Genomic DNA, 25,093 nt, shown 5'->3' on the forward strand with positions numbered 1-25,093 from the left:
TTAGGATGGTGCAAGGCCAGCACTGAATTGGTCCAAATAACCAACTGACTAAAACGGTTTATTGTAAGCATTTAGTGAATCAGAATTACCAGTAAAGGCTGCTGAAATGCTACAGATTGCTGATTGGGGCTCATGAATCATGGCAAAAAGGTCACAATATAACCCTGTTGTCCAGAACTACACTGTCCTGTTGTGTAATGCAGAGCCCTCGGTTTTGTACTCTTCAGGGAAGTCCTTCATCCTGCTACACACTCCTGATTTTGGTACATTTCCATCAGTTTAATACAGCTGTGCCATCACGCGGGGGCGTGCCTAGTGTGGAGGCAGAGCACTGCAGGAAGGGTGACGCCTCACCTCTGTAGTCACAGCAGTGCGGGTCCTACAAAGGCACACTGGAAACTCCCCCGAAGACACAAGCAGGGCTACTTCAGGAAGGGGAGTTTTTTTCCACCGATAGTCCCGGAGGGGACTGCACCCACGCAAGGCATTATTTTTCTTTTTGCCTGTCCCATCATTTTCAGGCACACCTTTTTCACATATTAAGTTTTTGTTTTGTTTTTGGCCTTACGCACCCTGTTCTACCACGTTAGACCCTGCTAAATAGGGTCAGTCCAGTCTGGTCACCGATGTGCTAGTGGTTCTTTTTTTCCCCAGGTTGGACCCCCTTAAATAGGGTAAGCCCAGCCTGGAGGTTGCGATGTGCAACTCCTTTCTTTTTGGCCTTTTTGTTTAATTTTTCACCCTTTTTGTGTGATTTTTGGTCTATGCTATGCATTTTATGGTAAAGTACAATCAGAGATTCAGGAATACTATCTTTATCATGTCAAAAGAACAATTAAATGGCATATTGCAAGCACAAAACTATGTTTATTGTACAAGGAAAGGAAAAAGGAAATCAAAGCCTAGTGTGCAGTATCAATGCGTTCCTTGCAGATCTAGGAGTCAGGGTGACACAAGCAACCAGGCAGGTGTGAAACAGGTCAGGTCCAGATAAGATTAAAGACACTTCAAACAGCCTCATGGCAGCGGAACAGTGAAGTGTGAGAAAACAATTCCTTCACATAAAATGAAGGAGGAATGTGGGGGTTTTCAAAACACTAACTATACCTTTCATGGCTGTTGTCACTCAGTTCAGGTGCACTGCACTCCTTGACAACGTGAGGGGGAAATTAGGGAGACTAACGACAAGCTAAGAACACAAAGCTTTTGTGTTCTGTTCTCCTGACATTGTCAAGGCATTTGGGCATTTGAACAATGCAGAATATTTCAGCAGACTAAAGCCCCATATACACATCTCCCCTGTAATTATTATGATTATTATTTGCTATTGTTATTATGATGAGATTAGGTCAGGGACTTATCTAGGGAGGCAAAGCCAAGAGAGAAAGAAGTAAAAAAAGAGAGTGCATGTAGGCTGGAGGAAAGAAGAAAAGAGAGAGCAGGCCTGCTTGTCCCAGCATGCACCACAGTGATTGGAGGTTAGCAATCACTTCATGTAGCTCTGCAGCAGTCGCCACGGCAGCAGCAGGAACAGGCAGGGAGGCAAGCATGCTACTGGGGCTACAATTTCAATCACCCCCCTACCTCCCCAATAAGTAGCTACAATCTGAAGTGTGCTTTTGAAAATCCAGCCATCCTTCATCCCTTTCTCACTCGCTTTCACTCTCACCATCCCTCTTTACAAAGAATCAGAGATCAGAGACACAGCATGAAGGCACCATTTGGCTACCACTATTTTTGGAAGGCACCCTTTAGCAAAAAACTCATCCTTTAAAAGGGCAAAAAAATCACATGAAGAGTTGCTTTTAACATAATCAGTCCTCTTCAATTCACAATGGAGTTCACGTTATGCTATGATTTTCAATCCATGAGTTAAGTCTTAAGTCAACCTGGTTGAAATGCGAATTGTGTATAAGACCCTCTCTCTCACTCTTTGAGTCTCTGTGCTTTAACAGCACTGAGCTCAGGGGCCCTGAGCAGTCTGTGGAAGAGCCTCTCTTTCCCCTCTCATCCTCCAAGGAGAACAGGAAGGCTATTGCTCAACAATTATTCTCCTAAACCAAGACACTCTTGGGAATACAGTGACTGAACTAAAATGCAGCTACTAAATTATACATGAAAACAGACATGGAGGATAAGAGAAAAATTAAATTGGTTATGTTAGGAGAGGGGGAAGAAGCTCTCTCCCCTGTGTGATTCATGCAAACCACAGCTCCATCTCCTTGAGCCACCATCAGAGCTCAGGGTCTTGGTCTTCCTGGGCTCCTTTACTGCCCTCACCTCTCTTGTCCGCACAGGGTAGGACCACTATATCCACTGTGATCCCATGTGGGGTGACACCATGAGAATAGCAAAATGTTCATTATAATTTGAGCTATTTTCCCATTTCATAGACCCTCTTTCAAGATTAGTGTTATATTTTTGCCTCCTTCTGGGATATACGCTAGTTTCGAGGCGTTTGGTGTTTTTAACCTGGTTGCTTTCAGAAAATTTATTTTTCCAAGCACCATCTAAACAATGGCTGTGCTGAGGATTTCTGAGCCCTTCACTTGCAGCTACCCATGCCCAGAGATCTGTCCGCCAAGCCACATCACCCTTGGTGACATGACATATCTCTTCGTCATGCTTTGGCACTAGCTTTTATGACCCTCCCCAGGGTCATGTCTGAAGCGGAAACTGGGACCTTCAGTGTCACAGCCTCAGTAAGCCATATACCAGTTCCTACCTCTTGCAGACTAAGCTTCACACTGCCTGCACCCTTAGCCTTCCACAGCATTCTAAGCCTTGAATGGCCTTAAGCCATCTTGTTCTCTTTTTCACTTCCACTGGCGAAACTTTTTTTTCCCCTGTCATTCGCTATACAGCTCTTCTAAGCAGGGCTGTGTGACTCTGGGCTTACTAACGAACTCTTTGCACATTCACTATTTTAAAATCTCTTATAACAGTACTCTTTGCCATATCCTGAACATGTATTTGCTATTATTTTACATTTCGCTTTGGAATCAAACTTTTGTAAGACAAAAAAAAAAGCAACAAGAAAAGAAAAAAAATCCTTGCAGGTTTTTGATTGTTTTAATCCAATTGCCTTTGTTGATGTGAAAACATGAGTCACAGGTGGAAAGAGTGGGCAACTACAGAAGTCCTGCTGACCTGTATGCCTCAATTAACTTAAAATACTTAGACAACGACACAACTAAAAAGGCAACACAGAAAAACCCCACAAAAGCAGATTCAAGCTGATCCACATTCAAGGGTTAGTAGAGTGCTTGGCTGTAACTGGAGAGGATAATGCACGAGGATGTGTTGCTGTCCATGATAAGAAACAGCCCTGCCTGCTACGTCTCACAATCACCGACCTGCTCCACTGTGTCACGAGGAACAAGCCTGCAAGCCTGCCCGACACCTCATCGGAAACAGTCAGATACCACACCTTCAATTCTTCAAAAATTGCTGGATTCTGCATCCTGCATATTCAATTGTAACTCCATTACAAAATTACCAAATTTGACCAAAACCTGAACTGGAAAATTTTCAAAGGGCCAGTAGATGAGTCGCCCTCTTCTCAACCCAAGAACAATGTCAGAGCAATCACTGGATACCTGGAGAGCCAAGGGAGATTGCCCTACCAATAAATAAGAGAAGCCCTTACTAAAGCTAAGCTAATGTACACAATAGCGTCTTGATTACTCTTTGTGCCCCTCTACAGTAAGCAAGTGTTCAGCATGTCAATTCTGATTCCAATGCACCCAACCACTGAACAGCAAATTGCATACCAAAAGAGTCAAAATCACCTTTCAAATACACAAGATGTGAATGTACCAAGTTCTTCGAGGGACAGAAAATCTCTGAGAGCGAAGGACTCTTGAGCACCTAAGAGAGATATGACAAAATGACATTTTTCAACCCAACTTTGACACTTCATCATTGTTTTTATGACTGTTTTTTAAACTCCAGTAAATTACTGGGTATGTTCAGGTTGTTGTCCAACTAAAGTTCCGTTCTAGTAGTTTGTGGAGCTGTCACTCAGTGTATTTATGTAGGAGTGGGAATCAAGAAGTGTTGAAGTGCTGTCCAGACATATGTCTCCATCAATTTTGATACTATTACAATTAAAACAGAGCTACTTATCATCGTTCCCCTCCTCCCCTACTTGCGCCAGCCAGTTCCACCACCCCCCCCACATACACCTTCCCTTACTGGGAGAGAGGAGAGGATCACCAGACACCAGGGAGGAAGTGGATTAGAGAGGGGGCAGGAGGAGAGAGTGGAAGAGGACTGTGAAGGTCAATCTGATCCATATCTCAACTCCTTCTGTCCTTTCTCAAAATGAAGCAGCTCAACAGCCCTGACGGCTGGGGCAGTGCGACAGCCCAAACAGATCTGAGCAAATTGGAAAGCTATAAAACTCTATTAAGGCAAATCAAGTCTCAGTCAGGGGATGGAAGATTTGCATAAAGTGAATACATAGGGAGTTAATGAGGTTTGTTGCAACTTGGCTTCTGGACTGGGGCTTTTATAGCCCTCGCTGCACGCACAGTAAAGCTGTTACTTAGCCATCAGGATCCCAGAGACATCAGAAGCGATGCCTCCTCTTTATTGTCCCAGCAAACTCACATTCGGACACACAGTGAACACACACTTGCGGTACTTAGCACACTGTGGGTGTTATTGCTAATGCCGGCAGCTCCACTCTGGAAACCATATCTTACAGTTTCAAAAATGTATTGTTTGGTAGTTTTGTTTGGGGAGGGGGGATCTGGGAATACGAGTCAAGCCAAGTGAAGCTGCCAGTACAAGCCGACGAACACAAAATCTTTTCTGTTTCGTCAAAACGGGTGTGTAACTGGTGCCCTGGGGAGCTGCTGTTAATGTAGTAGTAAATCCAGACAAAGTACTGTAAAGGTACAGACACTCTCCAAAGTGCCCCGTCCTTGACAGCATTGTTAGAATTGGGTAGATTGGGAAATGCTGTGTGGGTACATATTGCTCCTTAGAGACAGGGGTAATCCCACTTAGAAGATAAGATAACAGCTGGGGGGAAGGAACGAGAGGTTTCCAAATGGGGATATTCGATAAAGGAGCATGATGCTGGACTCCGCTGTGTCCTGTCCGAACCATTTGTAGATTTGCTCACAAATAGAGGGGCTCCAAGGTTGTTACAGAAAAAAAGAAATAAAACCATTAATTTAAATGCATTTCCCAGATCTGACAGCGATTGACTCCCACCTGCCGTGGGTTATCACAATCTCATCTATTATAACGTGTCTACTTTGCGTGTTCAATTTGCAGGGCTGTTAAAAACAGGGAAGAGAGGGGAGAAGGAAAGAAAGGCAACGGTTTATTTAAAGAGCAGGGGGAAGGAAAATGACATTTTAATGGTTTTCTCTCTGTGAACCTCACTGGTGTTCACACTCAGCCTGCGCTCCTCTCAGTGCTGACTCCAAATAAGAGCCTGTTAACGCGATGAAGGGTTTATACAAATATACCGTAAATGCATTTCCAGCTGAGGTGCTCTTCATGCTCAAAGGGATTCAGTAACCAAAAAAAGGGATACAATTGCAGCTATTTACTTAACATACATACCCCCCCAGTGTGCAATTTGCAAAGCATTTATGAATAAACCTTTTAACTATAAATGATACTCAGTAAATATCTTTAACAGACAGGTGTATCAAGCATTGCACTGCTTATTTCTGACATTTTAGACTTAGGTGTCATCCATGGCCCAACAACAAGGTTCGTCTTATACCCTCCACTGCAGCTGGCTAATGGATTTCTTTCAGACAGTGGCCAGACAGGGTAGGTTCCTGTCAGGGCTGTGAGAAATGGCTAAGCTTGTGTCTTGACACTGAAAATGTGTCAGCGTCTCCTACTGCTGGCTGCATGCCCATTGCCAGCATCTTTTCACCACAGTCATAAAATAATAAATAAAAAGAAAGATGGTTCAATCAAAGGACCCTCAATCGATTCCTAAAAGTGAAATGCCATTTGCAGATCAATTTTAACCCCCCCACCCCCACAAACCCATCCTTTACAATATTGCTGGCTCTGTTACTCTTGCTGAAGGTTTTAGTGTCTATCTGCTTACTGATGACTGGCAGTCAAGCCCTGCTATGCTGCTTTTAGGCTGTCGAAGGATTCAATTTATGGTGGATAAAAAAATTAAAAAAGGGTTACTGAAGTAATCCTGGCTCAGACTTGCACAGGCTGGGTCTCTTCTCCCAGTATGACAAACTATAGATAGACCCTAACTGTCACAAAGTTTATTGTACTTGTTTCTGTACACCTTTGTACAGTATATGTGCATCCTGGCTTGTAAGATGATCAAACTTTATTTTCTCTTAGAAACATAAGCTGCAGGTGATATAGTGTTCATAGGAACCAGTGAAGAAAGAGACAACTGATGGTCAATCCATTTTTCTGGATTCATTTGGAAACAGTAAGAGTACTCTCTTTAACACGTTATGGGGTTAAACATTAATTAACCATTTTTCCAGTCACAATATAATAGGAGACAGAATGGTTTTCGGAGTTCTAATGTGGCATTTTGCACATATAAAGTAAAAGTTAGCAGCTCCAGACAGATTTTTAGTTCTGATTTGGGTTACCTTATAGTTAACTTTGACAAGTGACACAGACATTTATGCATCTTTGAAAGAATCTAAGCTTCCAGGGTGGGGTGGCAGCTAAGGCTGCAGTTGCAATGAATAATGGATATGAATCTGAATTAGCTCACCTGCACTGATGTAACTGGACTAAGATCTAATTATTATTATATCATACCTATAATCAATTTTAATTGCTAATTAATATCTATTATTTCCTTGTCTTTGCTTATTAATAGTATAACCAGACCCATAATTCATTGTGACTGCTGCTCTTAACTTCTATCCTAACCCAAAAGAGTGTTCATTCTAACAAGTCTGTAAAGCTCAAGTTAAAGTTACTCTATATACAGTACCCATCTGCATACACATATAAAGATACTTTATTCATTGCTACTTTCTACAAGTTATAGAAAACTAAATATTTATATAATAGCATAAATCCATGTCCACTGATGATCAGCAACATAAAAAGTTAAAGAGCATGGTAGGAAAACCATTAAAAGTGGCATTTCATGGCTGTTACTCTGTAAGGTGGCTGTAATGAAACCCTGTCCTACCGATTGGAAAAGGAAAATGAATTAAAGAGATCAAAGGCCCCTGGGCGACTAGCTGTGAGCACCCAGCTTTATTAACGACTCCTCATTCTTCCTTGTCGGTTCTCTCCTCCTGCAATAAATTCACAGTGCTCAATTACCACTGACACGCTCATTGCTGGAACCCATGTAACCTTGAGAATTAGCCACCCCTCCTTAAACGGGCACAAATTAAACAGGCGATTACATTGACACACTCTCCGCAGGTGTGTTAAGAAAGCGATCCTCCCCCTATTAATCAACCCACAAGAACAATTGCAGCCTAACGGCCTGGAACTCATGTATGGGTGTGTTCTAATGAGCCTCGTATCAAGTTTTTGGTGATGAATGAATCAGACATCAGGCTGGAGTGTGTCTCTATACGTCCCAGCTCCGGCTTACAGTATATTGTTTTATCGGATGCTGTTATTTCAGGTTTCATAATTAAAACAGCAATTGTGGAGCTCTACGAGACAGGGAGGTACAGTATCTGGACCTGGACCTGCAGTAAGGGGAGAGGAGCCCTTATTTTGGCAATGGTGCTCTGATCAATGAGGAAAGTCCAGTGTCTGCAGATTGTTCTGTGACCGACAGAATGATGGAGTGATGTCATTCTGGTTTTACGAAGCAAGGCCATACAAGGTAATGCAGTAAATGAGGCTGCTGAGGACATTAAAAAGTAGTGAACCAACAGTAGAGGTGGGATATAAGACTTTCAGTACAGTATATCTTTCGGTTTTGCATATACAGAACCCTAGCTAAGTAAAAAGCCTTAAGAAAGAGAAACTGTATATACAGTATGTACTCTATGAATGTGAAACAAAACCAGGCACAACGCAGAGCAGACAAACCTACTGCTAGCCTAGTGGGAAAACTGAACACTTAACCATGTTTACATTTGTATGAAGAATGTAAGCTTGCATTGGTGAGTTTTCTTCTGAAAATAACCCTGCCACATCTGTACACAACTCCTGCATGACACGGTGATATGCCGCAAAATGCCAGGTACTGGCAGGAAAAATAACAGAAAGGTTCAACATCCCACTATACTTCTGAATCCATGGCAAAGATATTAACCTTCTGTACACCTCCTGCATTGGGCTCTGCATCAATCACAGACATACCACGCCTAAATACTTCTTACCGACGTGTTCATGTCTGCTTCATTTTGAGTTTTGTTTCTGTTGCTCTGCAGCTGTACTCTAAATATGCCGGGTTTGCTCATTTTGAGATATGAATGGCTTCCTCAGCCTGACATCACAGTAATCAAACAAAACAATAAAAATCACTTTTGGAGAGCAAAAGAAAACAACAAATCCAAAAACATAACATCTAGCCCCAACAAAATTATGTGCATCCTGTAACTCAGTACAGTGTGACTTGGTAAATAACATTGTCTTTTTGTATCAAGAGAGTATCAGACTTGTTCTTGCACATGATTACGGTTTCACCTGTTAGTTCTACATGAATTAACAGTCCTCATATAGCTAGGACTGTGCACACCAGCTCTGAAGTGAATCTGCATCTGGTTCTGAGCAAACCAACAAAAAGAGGGACCTATTACATCACGTCGTTAAAGGAAAAGAGATGGCAAAGAAGAGAGAAAAAGAGTGTAAGAAGGAGAGTGCAGGGGTGTTGTCAGAACATCCATGACAGGATTATTTTTCTCTCTCTCCTCTGCACTCTGGTTCTGTCCTATTGAAGACACTTCACCAGGAGACAGGCCAGCCTCCACAGAGCAGAAGTAGGGCAAGCTGCTCTCTAAACAGATTTTATTTTCCTTTGGTGGCTGTCGGTTGCTGAAATATTGTACTTTGAAGATTTTTTTTGTGGGGAAAAATTTTTGAACAAAAAATATATGTCTAAAACTTTAAAGCTTTTTTCAGTTTTCACACAGTCTCATTTTTAACTACAGTATGCTCAGTTTCTACAAAGGAGCAACACCCGGAATTCATCTGCAATGCCTCAGAGTTATCTTTCATGTGCACTATGCATTTTTGTATTGTTTTACCATATTTGTGTTTTTCATTACTACATATTTATTGTTCTCCACAACATATATATTATTCTGCTGTTATTATTCATTATGTTTGTAATGCTCTGTCTACGCTGAGAGATCAGCGTGAATAAGAATTCCAATGTACATGTACTGTACATATAGCAATAAACTCCTCTATTCTACTACTACTCTATTAGTATCCCCTAGTATGTCAAAGTATGAACAGTTTCTGGGGAGATCAGTCTGTCTGTGCACAGGGTGGGTTACACAGTACGTCCTAACATGAGAGTACATTGCTGCTCCTGGTGCATGTGAAGTACAGTAGAGGTATTCTTTAACTAATACAATAGTTGCAAACAAACATTTGTGGGTTTCAAAATCATTACAATTGTACAGCCATTTCGCATGAGAACGTAATTGGTTATTGGTGGTGTGGCGTGTGAATTCCATCCCCAACTTCAAATCAGCACATTAGTCATTTTTTCTGTTTTGGGTTGACTAGACTTTTGTAAATACCTTTAACTTTTGCCTTTCCTATGTACAGTATGTGTTATGTTTGATTGTCATTTGTAGATAAAATAATGGTTCAGTGAGTGTGGGCATGAGAGTTATGAGAGAAAATGAGTAATAAAGAAGAGAATACAACAAAGTAGAGAAATCAAACAATTTGTAGCATTTCATTTTGTATATTAATTTTCTCTGAATTTGCAGGTATGGTTTGCAATTATGTCTTGATCAGGCCGATACAATGGACTTTTTTTTTCTTGTAGCACTTGATTACATCTAGATTTTGCTCTATGCTGATCACCTGAACACTCTTCTTGTTCTTCTTTCACCTTCACCACTTTTCTCACCCTGAGCACTCATCATGTGGCTGTGCGGTTGAGCTGCCTGGCTTTTTCTAAAGAATACCACAATCAATCAAAAACCATGTCAAACTGAGCACAATAGTTGGAGGCTAGCCCTATTTTTAAAATTGTGTTGAATCACATTCATATGGGTCAGAACCTTGTAAGTTTATCTGTCCACTTAAACTCTTCAGAAGTGTCTGAAGAATTTCATTCATAATTGTAGCCTTAACTCTACCTATAACACTTAAGCACGTTCTTAACCCTGTCCGTAAGACTAAACTGCATGTAGCAGGGCTGGCAGAGCAGTAGAGGGTTAACCCACCTCCTGTATTTAAGGGACAGTGAACCTGCCCTGGTAACTAGTAAATGAGGGACAGGGGGAGACAGCAGCAGGATATGAGAATCCTGAAAGCTGGGAGATTTGTAGAGCTGTTACAGTTTTCAAGTGCACTTGTTGTAATACATATGCTCCATCATTAAGTGAGCTGCTGGTTTTGTACCAGCCATAGTTATCATAGAAAGGTCATGTTTTTATAAGATTTAAGGAATATGTTTTTTTCTTAAACTGTATATTTAATTTAAGAGAAACACAGCTGCTATGTTTAGATGTGTCAAAGTGACATAAACAGTAAGCTTTTATAGGTTGAAAATATTTCTAGAGCACTAGTATCTATAAATCTATTGTTATAAGCAATATACTATTTTTTGTTTAACTACTAAAGAAATATTTGTTTTTTAAACAAATAATTGGATTTTGTATATATTTGGCTGCAGTGAGCGTAATCAATGCAACATGTAATCTGCAATATACACAGCAACTCTTGGAAAAATGTATAGATTAATAGACTGGAAACCTGCAATGAACTGCATGGGACTGAATTCTGTCTGTGTGCCTTACAACAGACAGATTCTAATCTGAAGACAATGTAATATACTGTACAGTGTCTGGTTACTGTAAAACAGTTAGATAAGATCACTTGATTGGCCATATACAATTTCTTGTATTAGGAAGTTGTCTTTTTCGCATACCCCAACTTGCTCTCCATGAGACACACAGACAGGGAGAGAAGCTTGGGGTCAGAGCGCAGGGTCAGCCATTTATATGGCGCCCCTGGAGCAGTTAGGGTTAAGGGCCTTGCTTAGGGGCCCAATAGAGTAGGATTCCTCTGCCGGCCGCGGGACACGAACTGGCAACCTTCCAGCCACAGGCGCAGATCCTTAGCTACAGAGCCACCGCAGTGCCATATTAGAGGACTGCCATACAGTTGTAAGTATGTACCAGCAAATTACTGAACGACTAATTCCATAACAGATAAGAACTGCCCTGTTGCCATGTGTCTGTAAGTTACCTGATACCTTTATTGTTATTCTCATACTAGTTGACAATTATTTCATATAAAAAAATGTTGAGGCTTTAGTAAAGTGAATCAGAGTGTGAGCTCAGTCTTGAGAGTCTGCTGGCTCAGCTCTGACAGCCTTGACTGATTGCTCCTAGAAAAGAGAACCTCATTCCCTCCCAAAGCTCCGCAGATGGAACCTGATCTCAGGTGACCTCTAATCAAGTTTCATTCCCTTATTCCCGGAATACACTGACTCTCGGAAATGGTGTCCAACTGAGTACTGGAAGAACCCCTTGAACTAAATCAGTTCAAGGAAAAACTGATAAAATATGAACTGAATTGAAAAAAAGAAGTCAGATACAGTACTTTGGGATGTACGTACTTAAAAAACAGTTTAAAGCCACCATAGCAAGATTAGCGTAATGCAGCAAAATCAGCAAGCTTGACAATATTGTTTTTTCCAGAGCTATGGTTATGGATGCCTGCACCCCCCACAAAAAGATCCTGGAGTTCTTCTGTTTACAGGCATGTACAGTATCTGCGGTCCTTTCCTACAATGAAAACCTTCTCCTATGAAGCTACAGTATAAAGAACCCACTGTTTTTTAAAAGAAACACAAATCACCTAAACATATACTATGAAAAAGGCCTTTACACCACAATAAACACAGAAAACAGACATTTAAATGCAGAAATTTACAACTAGCTTAATAGTACATTTCAAACTCAAGCTGGGTGAGAGAGAACGGAGCACTCTAGCAGAGATAGGCAGCATGAGTGAGAATGACCAAGACAGCAGGTCAGTGTGTCTGTAGGAGACTGTGCCTGTACCTCTGGGATCCTCACGCTGTACGGCTGGTTGTGGAAGGTGGGAGAATTGTCATTCACATCCCCCACTTGGATATTCACTGTCCCCTTGATAACCTGCAAACAGAGGGTCCACACTGTTTAACCATACAGTACAGGAAAAGATAAAGAGTTTACGAATCAAAAATCAAAAATAAATGGCACACACTCTGCCCCTGGATAAAGCAGGTCTACACCCTCACATACAGTATGTGTACCTTTGTGTTTATACTGTACAGTAATTACTATAATACAGGACACACATATAATTTACTCACACTGTCGTAGAGTGTAAACACATCACTGAACACACATGGCATGGGCAAACTTAAAACCAATGCAGCCGCCAGAAACAAACCCACCCACACAGAGCATACTGTATGCAGAGAAATAAACAGAATGACACAGCCAAGGCAGAAAGCACCCCTGCAGCAGCAGTGCTGTGTACTGTATGCACAGTATATACTGTATACAGTGCCAGTTTCAGCTCATTTGCAAGCTTTCGAACAGCAGTAGTTTCCCACTGATTGCTCCTGTCCACCCTACTGGCAGTAACACCTCACCTACAGTACACCCCCGGTGCCCTCTTAGCTACTCTCCCAGAATCTACAGGCAGATTCACACACCCACACTCACAAAACACACACTCCTCCCAGCAGGAAAGAGAGCAATGCCCAAGAATGGATTAATCAGCACTTCACATTTTCACCTCACAAGCCAAGTAGAAATCTCCGAAAGAAAAGCACTGAATCCTAGAAGAAAATACCTCGGAGATTACTACTGTAATAAGCACAGTTATTTTATTAGTGCCCACTTCACAAAACCATAAAACAAATTGTTATAAAAAAAGGTATTTTGAGCTCTTGCTGTAATGAATTAGACACAGAGCTTTAGTCATAAGATTGCTCCAGGCTTCCTTTGGTTTTGAAACTAGAGAAAACATTCCTTATGAATTCCCAAGCCTTATTTTATCTTTTAATTCAATTGTTTTCCAAGATTCTAAAAGCCTATACTGTATATTTAGTGTCTATGTATTAAATTACTCATTTAAGGGAACTTTCTGTTTTTTGACCATTTCATAAATATCATGAATATGTTTCTTTCTTCTGTACCTACCCCTTGGTTGTCACTGACAGAGAACTCCACCTGAAACTCGGATTTGGCCTGCAAGAATAAATGAAAAGACATAGACATGATAGTTCCCTTACTTCACTGAAGATTGAAATAAAGCAAAGAGCCTTCAGCAGCTCCTTTGCAAACACCTGAAAATTGATTTGATTTTTTTTGTTGTTGTTTTGTAAGTATAAACCAATGTGCCTCAGTTTTACAATGGAGAAACTCTGAGTGCAAGAACCTGGGCAATTTCCCTCGCAGCACATAGAAATGAAGGACCTTCTCTTTAACAAAGCCTTACATTCATCAGCATTCTGCACACAGACAAAATTTCCACAAGAGGTAAATTTGCACTTCGAGAGCAGATAAATGTTGCAGCTGAACATTGAGCAAACAGTGGTCGATAAGCCTACATGCAACTGAAGGTGAACCAAACAGCCTCCTGCCATCTGTAACCTCTTCTGTATCCCAATGTTCTCTCATTAGTGCTGAAGGCTTGTCATCTTAGGTTTGCAGCAGAATTGGTAACACAGTTGTGCCCTGAGGTATAATACCATGGGTTTCATAGAGTTCACAGTTCTTATCCCTATGTGTTGTTTAATAATTTATCCCATGACAGACTAAAGTTGTTCATTTAAGGCAATTAAAAACATATGCGTCCACATCAAACAAAATGTTTTCTTGTGATGTCAGCACAAAAAACTGGAGGGGAATACATGTCTATAGAGGGTGTTCATGTTCAGGGTGTTCATGTTGGAGGATGTAGAGAATAACAGGACCATAAAGTAGGAAACTACCAGTGTAATCTGCATTCCCTGCACTTTAGTCTCTCTGTTACTTGAGAACAACACCTGCACAATAAAATTGTTTTTTCTTTTCTAAAATAAACTTTAAAAAAACTAATTGGAACCTCCAATTAACAGTTGATTGGACAGAAGAAATGAAAAATGTAAGAAATATACACTTTAATTAAATTTAATTTAAATAAACTGGAAAATATAAAACATACTATTAGAATATGAATTTTAAAAAAGGTAGAAACCTCCAGATATACAGTAATTCTATGAATGGATTAGTCATTAGTTATATGAAAGGCAGTACTGGGATGCAGTGGTAAGCATTGCTGCTTCGCAGCTCTGAGGCCCAGGGTTCGATTCCTAGGGTGATGTACTGGATCTGCATTGAGTGTTTATGTTCTCCTTGTTTTTGTATGGGTCTCTTCCCACAGTCCAGTGACATACTAGTATGTCAATTGGTTTTGTATAAAATTGGGCCTGGTGTGGTGTGTGTGTTTGTGTCTGTCATCTGATGGACTAGTGTCCCATGCAGGATGTATCTTGCTGACTTGTATCTGTTGCTTGCTGGAATACGTTCCAGTTTCCCCTGCGACCTTGTATTGGATAAAGTGGTTTAGAAGATGGATGGATTATGATTATGATTCCATCAAACCAGTTTTCCACATTGCCTGTATCTCACCATAAAATAGGTCTACTCTGGTTAACACAGACTTGAAAACATAAGAACATAATTAAGGTTATAAATGAGAGGATACTTTGTATTGAAAGAAGCCGGGGAATCAGCTTCAAAAACATGGCTGGGTAGCTTGTTCTAGACTCCCATATTATTAAGACTGACACACTGTCACACAGTGTAAACTGGGCCCTGAAGAGTTTACCCTGGGGACTTTGGATTATTTTTATTTTCTTTATGGTGTTCCTTGCATTTCAGCTTAAATTGGCTTCTCTGTGCTGTAAAATTCTGACCATACTTCAGTTGGCTATCACTACGCCAGACTATGCTATTACCATAGGAAATGTTCATATGTTAAATACTGGTAGAGCACCTCTTTTATGAGCATTAACTCTGGCAAACCATATTACTGTCAAGTGAAGTTAAAGCACAAAGTCATTGTGACAAGCAAGATAATGAAATGCAGAGGAAAGCCAGAGCAAATGGGCAAAACTGTCTAGCAAAATGTGTCAGGTTAAACTCTATTTAGGAGGCTTAAGCAGTGTTCTCTAAGCAACACAGTGTCCTGCCTTCTCGCACCTCACGGTCCAGGGGCTGTCTCAGCCAAACCACGCCTGTGTTGCTCTCCACAGCAAAGTAGCGCATGGCCTCCTCACCCACAACGCCAAAGACCAGCGGCTCGTTGTCAGGGTCCCGCGCCAGCAGCTGCGTCACGGAGGCACCTTAGAGGGGAGACAAGGTTTGTAATGTATACTTGGGCTCAAAACCTATATGTCATCAAGGTAGTTACTGTGCTGGCTTCCAGCTGAAGCCTCACTGAAGAGGTGAAAGAGCTTGGCCTTGTACACAGTTCAGCAATATTGACTGTATCACCTCGACCCAGAAGTTGAACAGCAGCAAATGAACAGCAAGAGCACAAATACACCCACATGTGGTAGCTTGGTGTAGCATCTCAAATGGACAAAACATAAGTCAGTAATGACAGAGTAAAGCTACAAACCCTATACCTGTACACCTCTTAGAGATGTTCAAATTCACCAAAGTAAAGGGTCTCTTGGCATGGTGGGTTTGGCAATAATTTTGGATGAGACAATGTGGGACTGGAAAAGAGATGACAAATCAAACCTGGAATCATACTGCATAGTCTGTAATGATCGTGCTCAGGTGAGTGCCATTTCCAGCTCCAGTAACACTGCTGCAGGTGGGCAATCAGCAAATCAATCACCCATTCTGCCTGTTCCAGTGACAACACCATCAGAGAGGGTATCACTGCCACCAGCACTTACTTGATTACTAGGAGGGTATTTCTTCCCTTTTTGCCAACTTTGGAGCATGCGATCTCAGCTGTGGCATGGTGAGCTGCCATTTTGTTTCCCTTGTGCTTGAGCTGCTTTTCTCAGTGTTAGTGTTCCAATTCCAGCTTGACTCTCTGCTTTGTTTATTCAGCACTGATTCCTGGATCTCTGTTCGGCTTTGCTTTGTCTCCCTGTGCTTCACTTGGACTGCCAGACTCCTGTATGTTTCTCCAACATGTGGACCTCCCGCCTGCCTAACTATCCCCTTGGGCTTTCCCTGTCTGCACTTTGCCTGTTGCCTCCACAGCTGCATGCCTGCAGCTATGTGACATCTGCCTGGCTGAACAGCCGCATCTCACTGGCTTGCCTCACCTGCTCCACCTCCTTGATCTGCCTGCCTGCTGACACTTGCAGCTTTGCTGTCTCACACCACATTCACTGAGCTCAGCACCAGCCTTGTCCTGCACAAGGATCCCTTGTCCAACATGGACCACTGCCCCCTTCAGGTGGGTTTAATGGTCAGTTACAATAGCCTGCATTAGCCTTTCTCATTCCACATGGTCTAATAGCATGGGTATACAAGTACTGTGGAAAAACTAGTTACCTGCAAGGTGTTTGGGAATATTTGTGTTTATTTTAATTCCGCATGGTTCTGTACTCTCTGTTGGGTTTGGATGGAATTTCTGGTGAAATGCTGGTCTTTGAGACACAAAATGTATTTAAGTATTAAGTAAACCTGTAGGGCTGTGAGAGGGCACGATTTTTTTCTTATTTGTCTAAATCACATTTCCAAACAGGATACCTCTCCTCAACATGACTGTGTTCAGCAGATTGGTCAGAGGTACAGTATGTGTTGACCTCTTTTATCTCAACCTTAATGACTGCACTGTGAGAGAAAACACTGTGTATTTGAATGTTTTGGCATTACCAAAGCAAATTCAGCTCATTCAAACCTTAATTTTTCTGCTCCCTTCCAGGCAGTTTAACTGACTTCACCACGTCCCACCTCTGCTCCCTCTTTGCCTCTTTCCCACTCTGTGGCTTATTATGTGAAAAGGGCCTCCAGCTCTCAGCCCTTAACCTGCCTCACTCAGGCTGTCTCAGCGCATGATGTCCTTGGGTCCTGCAGTCCATGCTTGTTTTGAAATCTCAAATACTATTCTCTTTTCCTGTTTCCCTCAAGGTTTTTCCATTTCTTCACAACAGAAAAAAAATCAGTTTTACCATCAGCTCTTTCTTTTCTGACATCCAAGGCAATTAGAGAGTGCAGCAAATTAAATAGGAATGATTTGTGTCACAGTGAGACCTTAGAAGCCCTTGGCTTCACTGCTGGAAGCTACATAGTAGAATGGACCCCTGGAGCCACCAGCCTTAACTCTCAACTTGCTCTCCCAGTGAGCGACCCAGCCCTGAAGCCATCAAAACCACAACAAGCACTCTGGTCAATCATGCCCACACTGGATTCCAGCGCCCATGCATTAGTCAAGTCAGAATGTCCAATACATTTGTTATGGCAACTTACGCCACCCCTTCCCCCAACCTGTTCATCTTACAAAGAAAATAAGGACACTTTGAGCTAATATTGCATCGATGAGAACACTTTAATCAGTTTCTTGTCTGTAGTTTTAGAGACAAAAAAGCAATTTGTTCAGGAAGGCAAAGACTTTGGGATCAAAGTGAAGAAGAACAAATAACATTATCCTTCCCCCCTACCCTTCTGTGCACTATCTGTTGCTTCCAGATATGCTGTATAGCCTGTAGTGTACATGTGGAGCTTAAAGCAGAGGTTGCACTTGTTTAGCTGAGCCCTTAGCTCTACATCAGACACTGTGCAGTATGTATCACAAACTGCTACAGCTGACTGAATGCTGCCCAGTTTTAAATTATAGGTGGTTCACTGGTGAACTGAATTCATTTTAAAGTGCTACAAAGCCAATATTCATTACATAGTAGCACTCGATCATGTAAAGTGTATGCAAGGGTCTTAGTGCAGCGTGCAGGTCTGAGTGCTGAGAACACCAGCTCAGCAAGGGAGAAGAGTTTGATAAAGACCTCTAGACTGCGTTTCTGCTGCCTTCAAGAAAACAAAATCAGCATGTCTCCCAGCCCGATACCTGTGTGTGAATGCAGCCCCCACTGGGTGCCAGGAGAACTAGCCTGAAGAGGTCAGTGTAGGAGAGGGAAGCCAGCAGCCAGGCTCCACTGGGGGAAAAGCAGTGAGTCCTCCACACTCCTTCTGCCCCTTTGTCAGCTGCTTACACCTCTATCAGTGCTGGAGGACCTCCTCATGCTGACAGGATGGTCAGCAGTGCCTAACAGTCTAGTGAAAATTGGATGAAGATTTTCATTCATTTTTTAAATTAATTCCCCTTCCTTAATAACCAGTATAAATTTTAATTCCAGCTTCATTTTTTTTCACAAAGCAGGCTTTATTGAGCAACATACTGTATACAGGTTTTGGTCATCTTCTTACAAGACTGAATAGGACATGAATATATTTTGTTCTTGAAAAAAAAAATATTTTAAAGGAATTTAACCTCTGACATCTAGGACAGAGGGAAATTCAAACATGGCCCAAAGGATACTTTCAGTCTTAATAACGAAACAAAGGTTTGAATTACAAGTGGAAACCAAAGACAGGCTCATAAAGCAGGTCTGAACAAGTGTTAAAAGTGAGGATTACTATCCGTTGTGTGCCCATATGATACAAATTGTCAGAAACAGGTCTGAGACCTAAGAACATATTTTTTTAAATAAAAGTTATTTAATAACAATGAGCAGAAATTGAAGAGGAAGAAAAGTCATTGATCACAACCAAGATTGGGTAAGGGGGCATCTACAATCATCCTACAGAAGTAATGTGGATAGCAACAATTTCACACATTAATTGCTTTCTCACTAGAGCTGCATGTCAATGACATTGTGAAGAAATGGGTGATTAACACTTAAAAACTGAAGGACAGCCACAAGGATTTGTATTGATTAGTCATCTTAGTCTCTGAGGTAACAAAAAAATCTTAAATAAACTTGTTCACCTGGTAAAGGAGGACATGAATTCTTCATGTAGGTTTCAGGTCTTATTTACTGATCATATGTTCCACAATGTTTTTAATTTACATGCAGAATTTTTAAGTCACTGTGTGCCTGGATTTACTGGAATCATGTCTTTTTAGATTGACAGTACTGAGGAGTCCAGACAGTCAGAGGTTCTGTATGTTAGTCTGATAAGTGAAATCATGCTACTTCACACACTGTTACTCTCTGCAGGACAGCCCTATGTCCAGGTGAAATACAGTATGTAGACTGTCTAGGAGGACCCTATTTTTCATAAGAAGCAAGTTTAAAGTATAATGTATGAGGTAAATAAGAGAAAGTTCAAAGTCTCCAGCATACTGTATAACTAACATATAAACAGCAATTGCAAATGCTGAAGAAACTGGCCAATAAAAGCGGCACAGGGAGACAGAGATCAGGAGAAGGAATACGTACATCCTTAATCAGCTACATCACTATCTAATACACTCTGTTCAGATGATAATGCAAACCAGATGGCTGAGTAATGGTGGTAATAACATCACTGAGCCCTGCCATTCAGTAGCAGAGAACGGGCAGAAACATTATCACTGCAGTGATTATAGAACAATGTTACCGCCATCCACAGCAGAGCAAACTGATTCCACATGGATTGTTATGTTGTTCTTGGAATGTGATTAAGATCTTCAATTCCAACTGCAATGTGCCACAGTTACTGAGTTGTTAAACTGTAATAACATTCAGGCAATTAAATTAAACCCAATTAGTTATCATGGACTTTTAATGATGTTACAGTGCATGCAAAATGTGATTACAGAGATTTTAATTATAGGTATGCTGCAGTTTATACCTGAAATTCCTCACCTACTCACACAAAGCCTCGAAGGTTTTATACCTGTAACATGGTTTATTATGTTTAACACATTATAAAACACACTGTACACTGGCTCAATGACTTACACCATCATACACACTAAGTGGATACTTAATTTATTGGTAGAAGTAGAAGTAGCAGTACCACAAAAAAGCTGTGTGCTTTACCTATCCTTCAGAAGAGGACAGCATGGTTTCATGGTTTCAACTGTATCTTAAACTTAGCTGTTCCCTCAAATTTCTCATCTACATGGATGTAATCAGAGACAATTTAACACTGACTTCACTCTGGGGGTTGTACATAAGCGAGCGCTGGATATTAGACATTTTACCATGATATTCATGTCATTTTATACTTCTTTCAAAGCAATATGAATCAATTTACACAAACAGTAACATGAGGCTGAAGTGATTTAATTTGTTGGAAGCTTATCCATAAAGTATTCAAAAGCCTGTAGGTCATATGACCTGAAATTCAGGAAATTTCATGTGATGAAATGTTCTCATTCACCTGCTTCTTGGAAAAAAAGTCAAGCTTCGACAATATGGCAGACAGCGTGTTCCACTCTTCCACAAGTCTTTTTCCTGTGTCTTGTGTTTCATTGTTTATTCTTATGAATTATTTTGGTAGGATTTATCAATCCCTTTTTAAATATGAAATACTTGATTAGGTTTCATTGTAGTTTTCTTTGCTCAAGACTAAAAAGCACCATGTAATAAGTCTTTAATTTTTTCAGGCATGGTAACAAAGAAATTTACAATTCTGTTTTCTGTGCTTATGGTGAGGTCAAAATGCACTCTAAGAAAATGTTCATGGACACCACAGCTGCAAAAAACATCTAAACTAACACTGAAGTAATGATATGCAGTTGACTTTATTACACATTATTACAGCAGTTATTGATTATGACTTGTAGAAGAGAAGATCTACGCAACTTCAGGTTCAAGGTTCACAAAAAGTAGTGTTCATATATTTACTTGGAAAAATTAGGACCAACTCCATTTTTTCCTCAAGAAAGAATTAAAAATAGCCTTATTGATTTTAAATCCGTACTCATTCGAGAGTGCTATAAGGTTTTTATTCTTGTGTCAGACTAAATATATAGTACAGTTTAGGCCAATTAGGTAAAGAAACCATTACAGCACAAATGGAGAACAGGCCACATTTGTCAAGGAAAACAAACTGAAGGATGCAGTCATGAATTGTAATAAAATTGAAGCAAGCTACAAGCATGGTTAAAACGTCTGGTGTAGAATTAACTCTTTCTGCCTACCAGTGATGTTAGAAACCTTACTCTGGTAATTCATTAAACACCATCAATGCAATAAACTGGATTTGATATCTGCTTGTTCACATTGTATTAAAACTAAGAGGAGAATTAAGAATGCCTTTAAGGTTAATGTGTGTGCACTGCATGGTAGAAGGGAATAAATGGCCCAATGCCATGTGAACTCCTGCTCATGAAGGTGATAGAATTTCAGCTGACAGCCCCCAAGATAGACTCTGCACATGGAAAGCATAAAAAAAGATCTAGAAAGATATTTATCAATAAGTGCCTGAAAAAAACGTTAGATTTTGTAATCTAGTTTCTTAATTGCAGGTTACTGTTCAATATAAAGTAAGTAGCCCAAGTTTAAGGCATAAATGCACATAAATATATATATATATATTTTGTGGTAAACTTTGTTGTAATTTCTTCATGCTCAGTATTTCTCTTTTTCAATGTCTTGTCTGTCATTTTGAGTTCAATTCTGCATGGGTCATATTTTCACTGTTCTATTAATCAATAGCGTTTTGCAACTGATACACTTCAATACAATATTATACAACAGGATTGAATTAGAGACAACATCCAATTAGAGACAACATCCTGTGCATGCAGCGCGAGACTGTTGAACACCTTCTTGAGGATCAGGCTGGCCAGGTGGCCACATGGCTCCCCTCAGGCATCCCATTGTCCTGCACCTGTCACACAGCCTGTTAGCACTTATTGAGAGTCTGTGCCCACCACAAAATGCATACTGGTGCACTGAAGTGCGCAACTATCCCAAGTCTGCCAGAAAGGTTACCAGCGCAACATGTGAAACCAAAAGCATTTCTCATCCACTTTTAATTGGACACAGAATAGCTTGCAGCTTTCATTCATCATCTGTGAGGCAGGCCAGCTAATTACTCAGGCAGTGAAGCTGCAGAAGCCCCCACTGATTTCTGGGGGCATCGACAGAGTGAAAAATGTGCTATTCTCTCCCTCCCCATGCTACCCACACTGACCCTCCCATTGCACACTAACATACTTTCAGTCAAGCACAGTCATACATGCATGTCCACCCAGGCACACACCAGGCATAGAAGAATATAGCTTACTGATACTGCAGTGCAACAGTGCAAATAATACTCCTCCGGAATTTTATACCCCTACATTTTTTATTAATACATGTATATTGCATTTCTGATTTTAAAAAGTCACACTAATTAATTACACGATTGATGATCCCTTTTGCTGTTTCTAATGAGATTTATGCAAATCCAGCTGTTTTCAACACGAGCTATAATTTGGCAGAAGACGGTACAAATTAAGCATTTTACTACCTATCCATTAATAACATTTTTTTCTGTATCAAAAAGAAATAATGTAAAGAAATGCTGAAACTGTGAGCAGGTGAGTGCAGTGTGTTTGTGTTAAAATCAGACGAGGTGTTGCAGCTGTGCCGGAGTCTGCAGTGTGTTTCTGTTCCAGGGTTGTGTAGGCAGTGGAGAGCAGGTTAAACGCGATGCAGATTTTTCATCAACAGAAACAAGAAGCCAATGTTGAGTAGTATCTTTTCCTTATAGGACAGATGGGAAATGTACTTTCATAAATAATCAGAGGTGCAGTATGTTATAAATCAGTCACAATATTATTCTCCCAGAACAACAAAAAAAAGTTTTTAAGACTAAAAAGATGCACTGTGAAAGTTGAAACACAGACTGCTGGCAGAGAGAAGTGATTTATTTTTATTTTCACAGTCTTCATTTCACAATGGTACCTTTGGTACTACAGTATACATTCATATATAGTACATCTCAGCAAACCGTTCTAAGAGAGGGAGGATGAGTCTCCACAACTGTGTTTGTTTCTTAATTTTCCTGCCTAATGAAACGATTAGTAGATGTTTGTATACCTGTGTGAGTATCAGTAGCAGTGCGTGTGGCCCTTCTCTGTGCCGGTTTGTGTATGTCTGGTTATCTGTGCAGCAAAAGCACCTAGCCTTCTGATAAATGATGCCATTTAGCAGAAAGTGATGCTGGTATTACTGTTATGAATGATACAACAGTGCACATTAAAAGACTAGTCCTCTCCTTTCAAACTCCAGTCTCCCTGTCTCATCTATAGCCCCCTCCTTTTTTACAAGAATGATGTGCAGTGTGATTAATTTGTCATTCAGTTTTTGGAGCGTTTTGAAGACTTTCTCTGCCATTGTGAAAGGGTGCTGCTTTTGGGCTGGAGCCAGGGTGTGCAGTGGGTGGGAGGTGGAGGCGAAGTGCATTTGTCCCACTAAAAATCATTACACAATCATAACTGTTATTGAAGCAAGCACTGGAACTCGGTCTTTGCACTAAAATATCAGCTGGTAAAAAATACATGGAAAGGCCAAAAGGAAGTAGTGATGGAGGAGTCCAATATTTATACCACTGTTGTTTCACATTTTAAATCTGACAGAGCTTTGTACCGTAGATAGCGGTGGTTAATGTTGGATTTCATGACTCAGCAATGATGAAAGTCAGATTTAAATTTCTTTTCTTCAAACCAGCCTCAAAGGTTGAAAAACTCACCTCAGAAGTTGCTCCAAGATCCAGACGTTTCTTCTGTCATATATTAATTATACTGCAGAAGCGCCACTTTGTGGCAGCCCAAGTTTACTAAGCATTTGTTTCAAGTCAGTCCTGAAGCAGACGCATAATTAAAACACACACAACAACAACCACCTTAAGTTACCTTCCAAAATGTTTTGCTCCAGAGCATAAATGCCCTGGTTATACTCATCTATTAAAGAAATAATTTTTCTTTGTCCTGTTTATATTGAATAAATAGCGGAAACAGGAACTCAGAAGAAGACTCCACAGGCACATACAGTAGTAACTGTTGGGCATGTGGGAGCAGAGAATCAGCAGTAAAGGAAAAGAAATTCAAGACTTACAGTAAGTAACAGAGGGGAAAAAAAGAGATCTGCCTTGAAGCATACCAGTACAGACAGGCAAGTCACAGCTGGGCCTGAAGATGGACGACATAATAAATGGGATGCTGAGGTTATTTTATTTTTTTATGCCTTTTTTAAACACCAGTACAAGTGTGTTAAATCAGGGCTGAGCGGACGTGAATAGCCAGGGAATCAATAAAGTGCCGTGCTGGTGGGTCTCTCGAGGCAAAACGCTCCACTTTATTGATGTTGCTACAACCTTTTGCTCCTTTGTTGATTCAGAGAAATCAACTCGCAGACGAATGGGGAGATTTAGTGCCACTATCACATCCCTGCGAAGACGCGGAAAGCCTGTGGGCACTGAGTGGGGCCCAGAGACAAAGGCACAGTCAGGCGAGGGGGTTGGTGCCTTTTTAACGAGTTTGCACAGATGGATTATAACTCTGTGTCACTGTGGAAGTGGCTGTGCTGCTGTGACAGAATCACAGCCCCACAGAGCTCTTCTGTTAGAGCGATTGTGAATTCAAACCTGGAGACACCACACAATTAAATGTCAAAACATGAAATGCATTCAGTTACACAATCAAAACAGATATGTGTCATGACACACACTGCCACAGAAGTCTGTAATGAGCAACAATACTTCTTCAGGAGACAGGTTGAAGGAACTTTTTTTTTATTCCTGCAAGAGACTACTCTGATGTACATTTTCAAAAAATATGGTTTATCTCAACAGTTATTTCAAATTAATTTCAGGTAATAAGGACATAATTGACACTTGGCACAGTTCCACACAATGAGCTATTAATGCACCAAAAAGATTTACAAAACACATTGTGGACACTTGATGTTATTGTACAGATCCATTATTTTTAGGGTTATTTGTTTATAAGTGTATTCATGGCTTGTGTCTTC

The 25,093-nt window shown here is 40.7% G+C and overlaps 1 protein-coding gene across 2 annotated transcripts in view; it reads right to left on the bottom strand.

The window, feature by feature from the left end:
* Window positions 1-25,093, bottom strand: part of cdh23 (cadherin-related 23) — a 200,893-nt gene that overhangs the window by 142,322 nt on the left and 33,478 nt on the right. For both annotated transcript variants that reach the window (XM_088635229.1, XM_088635227.1), the window contains exons 4-6: window positions 15,378-15,520; window positions 13,332-13,379; window positions 12,201-12,293 (exon numbers count right to left, since the gene is read on the bottom strand). In XM_088635229.1, the coding sequence (XP_088491355.1) occupies window positions 12,201-12,293; window positions 13,332-13,379; window positions 15,378-15,520 (284 nt within the window). The remainder of the gene's footprint in view (window positions 1-12,200; window positions 12,294-13,331; window positions 13,380-15,377; window positions 15,521-25,093) is intronic.

Source organism: Lepisosteus platostomus, chromosome 6, assembly GCF_059453375.1.
Source record: "Lepisosteus platostomus isolate fLepPlt1 chromosome 6, fLepPlt1.hap1, whole genome shotgun sequence".
Lineage (NCBI taxonomy): Eukaryota > Metazoa > Chordata > Actinopteri > Semionotiformes > Lepisosteidae > Lepisosteus > Lepisosteus platostomus.